At 40.4% G+C, this 6,000-nt stretch overlaps 1 protein-coding gene across 1 annotated transcript in view; it reads left to right on the forward strand.

Annotated features, from left to right (window-relative positions):
• TET2 (tet methylcytosine dioxygenase 2) overlaps positions 1 to 4,983 on the forward strand; it is a 134,090-nt gene extending 129,107 nt beyond the window's left edge. The window contains exon 11 of the mRNA XM_029234836.1: positions 250 to 4,983. Coding sequence (XP_029090669.1) covers positions 250 to 1,700 — 1,451 coding nt within the window. The 3' untranslated portion in view covers positions 1,701 to 4,983. The remainder of the gene's footprint in view (positions 1 to 249) is intronic.
• The last annotated feature ends 1,017 nt before the right edge of the window (positions 4,984 to 6,000 follow it).

A 6,000-nucleotide genomic window follows, 5' to 3' on the forward strand; every position in this document is an offset into this window, starting at 1 on the left:
GTTTTATTACATTTTTCACCATTTACCAAAATGTACTGCTGTGTGCTCTGCCATTTTATTTCTAATGCTTTAGACACAAAAAATTACACCAGACGGTGATTAGAGAGCTCTGACATTGCTCTTGTCCTCGTGCAATGGGTGTTGCGTAATTCTACTGATGGTTCTCACATACATGTAGGCATCCTCCCTAGTTCTCATAAAGTGCTGATCAAGCATGTTTGTCCTCGCTCTCTCTTATCCTGTCCACAGAACTTCTGCGACTTTCAGGACCAGTCATGCAGCAGCCCCAGCCCCAACTGCAGAAGCAGCTTCCACAGCCACAGAAGCAGCCACCACAGCTGCAGCAGCCACATCACCCCTTCACTGATAACCCTCAGTCAGAGTCTGTCAGCTCTTACACTTCTTCTGGATCCACCAGTCTATACACGAGAAGGCCCAATCCAGTTAGTCCTTATCCAAGCTCTTCACACACTTCAGATATTTATGGAGGCGCCAACCCTATGAACCTCTATTCCACCTCATCCCAAGCTGCAGGTTCATATTTGAATTCTTCTAATCCCATGAGCCCCTACCCTGGGCTTTTGAATCAGAATAACCAATATCCATCATCATATCAATGCAATGGAAACATATCAATGGACAAGTGCTCCCAATATCTGGGTTCCTATTCTCCCCAGTCTCAGCCCATGGATCTATACAGGTATCCAAACCAAGATCCTCTGTCTAAGCTAAATCTACCACCCATCCATACGCTTTACCAGCCGAGGTTCAGCCAGAGTTTTACTTCTAAGTACTTAGGTTACGGAAACCAAAATATACAAGGAGATGCCTTCAGCAGTTGTACTCTTAGACCAAATGTACACCATGTAGGTACATTTCCTCCTTATTCCGCGCATGAGCTGGATGGCCACTTCATGGGGGCTGCCTCTCGATTACCACCCAATCTGAGCAATCCAAACACAGACTATAAAAATGGTGAGCATCACCCATCTTCTCATTTAATCCATAACTACGGTGCAGCTCCGAGCATGTTCAACAGCTCTCTTCATGCCCTGCATCTCCCAAACAAGGAGAATGACGTGCTCTCCCACACGGCGAATGGGTTATCTAAGACGCTTCCAGGTCTTAACCATGATGGAGCTGCTTCTGTCCAAGAAGGCTTCCACAAAGTACACGACGCTGGCAGTCAGGAAAGGCAGCCTTGTGCTGCCGAGGACAATGACGAGGTCTGGTCTGATAGCGAGCAGAGCTTCCTGGACCCTGACATTGGGGGAGTGGCTGTGGCTCCGACTCATGGGTCCATTCTCATCGAGTGTGCAAAGCGCGAGCTGCACGCCACCACCCCTTTAAAGAATCCCAACAGGAATCACCCCACCAGGATCTCACTCGTCTTCTATCAGCACAAGAGCATGAATGAGCCAAAACATGGCTTGGCGCTCTGGGAAGCCAAAATGGCCGAGAAAGCCCGCGAGAAAGAGGAAGAGTGTGAAAAGTATGGCCCAGACTATGTGCCTCAGAAAACCCACGGCAAAAAAGTGAAACGGGAGCCCACTGAGCCGCATGAACCTGCCGAGCCCACGTACCTGCGCTTCATCAAGTCCCTTGCCGAAAGGACCATGTCCGTGACCACAGACTCCACAGTAACTACATCTCCATACGCCTTCACTAGGGTCACGGGGCCTTACAACAGATATATATGATGTCGCCCCTTGTGGTTACCTCATTTGAAAAGACCACAACCAATCTGTCCATAGTGTAGTTCTCATGATGTGGGCAGTGGGGAAAGGACACAGTATTCCTGACAAATGTGGTGAGAGGAACCTCAGCTCACCAGCAAAGAAAGAGGTCATCTTACCATAGCACTTAATTTCCACTGACTCCTAAGTGGTCACAGATGGAATCTAGGCAAAAGACCAAAGCATTCTATGCAAAAAGAAGGTGGAGAAGAAAGTGTTCCACAATTTACATTTTTAAACACTGGTTCTATTATTGGATGAGATGATATTTAAATGTGATATTTTTCCCCCTTTACAGCTCTACACATCTGTGACCACTTTTAATAATACCAAGTTTGCATAGTCGTGGAACACAAATCAAACAAGTACTGTAGTATTACAGGGGCAGGAATCTTAAAATACCATCTGGTGCTGAATATACAATGTACTGAAATACTGGAATTATGGCTTTTTAACATGCAGTTTTTACTGTAATCTTAATATTAACTTTTATTTATCAAAATAGCTACAGGAACATAAATGAATAGACAGCAAAACACTGAATTTGTTTGGATGTTCTAAGAAATGGTGCTAAGAAAATGGTGTCTTTAACAGTTGAAAATTGATGCCTTTATATCATCAAGATGCTATCAGTGTACTGCAATGCCCTTGAATAATGGGGGTACCTTTTCATTCAAGTTTTTAATCATAATTACCTATTCTTACACAAGCTTAGTTTTTAAAATGTGGACATTTTAAAGGCCTCTGGATTTTGCTCATCCAGTGAAGTCCTTGTAGGACAATAAACATATATATGTACATATATATATATATACACACAAATATGTATATGTGCACAAACGTATATCTATAAATATTTTAAATGGTGTTTTAGAAGCACTTTGTCTACCTAAGCTTTGACAACTTGAACAATGCTAAGGTACTGAGACGTTTAAAAAAAAAAAAGTTTACTTTCATTTTAGAATGCAAAGTTGATTTTTTTAAGGAAACAAAGCTTTTAAAATATTTTTGCTTTTAGCCATGCATCTGCTGATGAGCAATGTGTCCATTTTCATTACAGCCAGTTAAATCCAAAACGGGACTCATTGGATTCAAGGGAATACATTAGTCCACAAAACACATGTTTTCTGGTGCTCATCTCACATGCTATACTGTAAAACAGTTTTGTACAAAATTGTATGACAAGTTCATTGCTCCAATATGTAGAGTTTTAAGAATTTTCTGTTAACTGCAGGTAGTGATTAACCGCATGCTACAGACTCAACAAAGCTAGTTCACTTAAGCAATGCTATTTTATGGATCTGTATGCTCTTCAGCGCTGCCTTTGTGTTGATAATTGTACGTTGTGATGTTGTCATTTCTTAGCTTAAGTGTCCTCTTTACCAGGAAGATTGAGCAGACTGATGCCTGCATAAGATTAATAAACAGGGTTAGTTCCATGTGAATCTATTAATTAAAAGGAAAAAAAAAAAACAGGCAGCTGGTTTGCTGTGGTGGTTTTAAATCATTAATTTGTATAAAGAAGTGAAAGAGATGTATAGTAAGTAAATTAAATTGTAAACAAAACTTTTTTAACGCAATGCTTTAGTATTTTAGTACTGTAAAAAGAAATTAAATATATATATATATATATATATATGGATTTGAAGCAGAATTCACATCATGATGGTGCTACTCAGCCTGCTATAAAGATATCATAATGTGAGCTAAGAATTCATTAAAGGTTTGAGTGATGTTCCTATTTGTCATATACCTCAACACTAGTTTGGCAATAGGATATTGAACTGAGAGTGAAAGCTTATAGCATTGTGTACCATCATTTTTTTCCAAGTCTTTTTTTTATTAAAAAAAAAAAGCATACTTTTTTTCAATACTTGATTTCTTAGCAAGTATAACTTGAACTTCAACCTTTTGTTCTAAAAATTCAGGGATATTTCAGCTCATGTTCTCCTTATGCCAACATGTCACCTGTGTTTATGTAAAATTGTTGTAGGTTAATAAATATATTCTTTTTCAGGGATTTAACCCTTTTATTTTGAATCCCTCCTATTTTACTTGTATATGTCCTGATGTAACTAAAACTAATTTTGTAAATCTGTTGGCTCTTTTTATTGTAAAGAAAAGCATTTTAAGAGTTTGGAGAATCTTTTGACTGTTTCAAGCAGAAAAAAAAATTACATGAAAATAGAATGCACTGAGCTGATAAAGGGAAAATTGTAAGGCAGGAGTTTGGCAAGTGACTGTTGGCTAGAGTCCTTAACTCTCTAAATAAAGATGTTTTGATCCTGTAACCAATACAGGCACAGATCCATGAGGACTTCTCTACACAAACAAAACACTTAGGGGGATGGTGTGCAATCAGCTGTACAATTATGTCTTAGTCTGTGTACATTTTTGCTTACATTTCAAATAAATTCTTAATCAACAGAGGCCTTTGAGTTTTATTGGTCAAATCTTTATAACTTGGCTTTTGTCTTTTAAAAAAATGTCTCCAGTTTTTGGCTGTAACCAATTTACAGGCATTTCAAGAACATTTGTTTCGTATTTGTCAGACTGCATGATTTTAATATTTTGCATATACCGTATATCTCACCCCAAATATTTGATTACTTCATGCACATTTGTTGGTTTTGAGTCAGCCATCCCGATATGAGTGAATATTTGGTTTCTGTATCCTCCACTGTCATTTGTCAAACTGCTGGCCAACAAGAGCAGGAAGTATAGTTTGGGGGGTTGAGGAGAGGTTAGGTAGGGAGGAAGAGAGGAAATTGAGTGGCATATTGTAAATATCAGATCTATAATTGTAAATATCAAACCTGCCTCAGAATGAATGGAAAGCAGATCTCCAATTTGCTTATATAGGAATATCAGGTTGACTATATAGCCATACTTGAAAATGCTTCTGAGTGGTGTCAACTTTACTTGAATGAATTTTTCATCTTGATTGGCGCACAGTGGTGTACAGTTCACTTCTAAAGCTAGTGGTTAACTTGTGTAGGAAACTTTTGCAGTTTGACACTAATATAATGAATTCTGTGTGCATTTTTCTACGCTTTTTTAAAAAACAGTTTCATTTCATTTTCATGAGATGTTTGGTTGTCTATAAAAATCTGAGGATGGTTATAAATACTGTAAGTATTGTAATGTTATGAATGCAGGTTATTTGAAAGCGTTTATTATTATATCATTCCTGATAACGCTATGTGAGTGTTTTTAATAAAATTTATATTTATTTAATGCACTCTAAGTATTGTCTTGTTGAAGTTTCTGTTTACTGCCTGAATTACTGCCACCTCGGTGAGGCAAAAGGGAATGAAAAGAAATTGCTTTTTAAAGATACTTTGTAGATGGTTATTCTTTTTTTTTTTTTTTTTTTGCGGTACGCGGGCCTCTCACTGTTGTGGCCTCTCCCGTTGCGGAGCACAGGCTCCGGATGCGCAGGCTCAGCGGCCATGGCTCACGGGCCCAGCCGCTCCGCGGCATGTGGGATCTTCCCGGACCGGGGCACGAACCCGCGTCCCCTGCATCGGCAGGCGGGCTCTCAACCACTGTGCCACCAGGGAAGCCCGATGGTTATTCTTAATAGCAAACTATAAGGTAACATCGAAATAATTAAGGCCAAAATATTTCTCTAGTTATTCAACTTTGTTTTCAAGCTTACTTGTTAGCCTCTTCACTTTGCATGTGTAGCCAGTGTAAGTCAGGAGTGGTGTAACAGCACTTCTGCTGACCGCAGGCTGACCATCCCTCCTGGTGTAGAGTCTGAGGGCTATCGGTGACAGAGGGACACCAGGGTTGAGTTCATACTGCTTAGGTCTAAGGCCAGCCCTGCTCTCAGATTCTCATTTTCCTCCTCAAGTCCACTCTTCAAGGAAAACTCCTCTTCCTGCCTATCGGAAAGTCAGGCAATGTTAGGCAACGGGAGTGGGAAGAGGTAGCCTGGGAGGCACCAGACAAATGTGCATGTCCTCACCCACCCCACATGGCTTCAGGGAGCTGGAGGCTACATTGTCCTCCTCTCTACCCCTTCCCCTGTCATGTCAATCACCCCTCACACAGCCCCAGTGCACTCCTGCCGAAACACTTTCTAGAAACACAAGATATCAAACACAGTTACTAGTTCTGCTTAGCCTGAGTCTTCCAACCCTCACCCTGACCCCTTCCGAAATTGGTAGGGAAATCATTTACATCATGCCTGAAGTAAGGGAATTCCCTTTCCCATACTTTTCTCTCTGTTCAGCCTGGGTCAAATAGTCATGCCTGA

The sequence above is a fragment of the Monodon monoceros genome, unplaced genomic scaffold (assembly GCF_005190385.1).
Source record: "Monodon monoceros isolate NGI ecotype Baffin Bay Population unplaced genomic scaffold, NGI_Narwhal_1 Super_Scaffold_20, whole genome shotgun sequence".
Lineage (NCBI taxonomy): Eukaryota > Metazoa > Chordata > Mammalia > Artiodactyla > Monodontidae > Monodon > Monodon monoceros.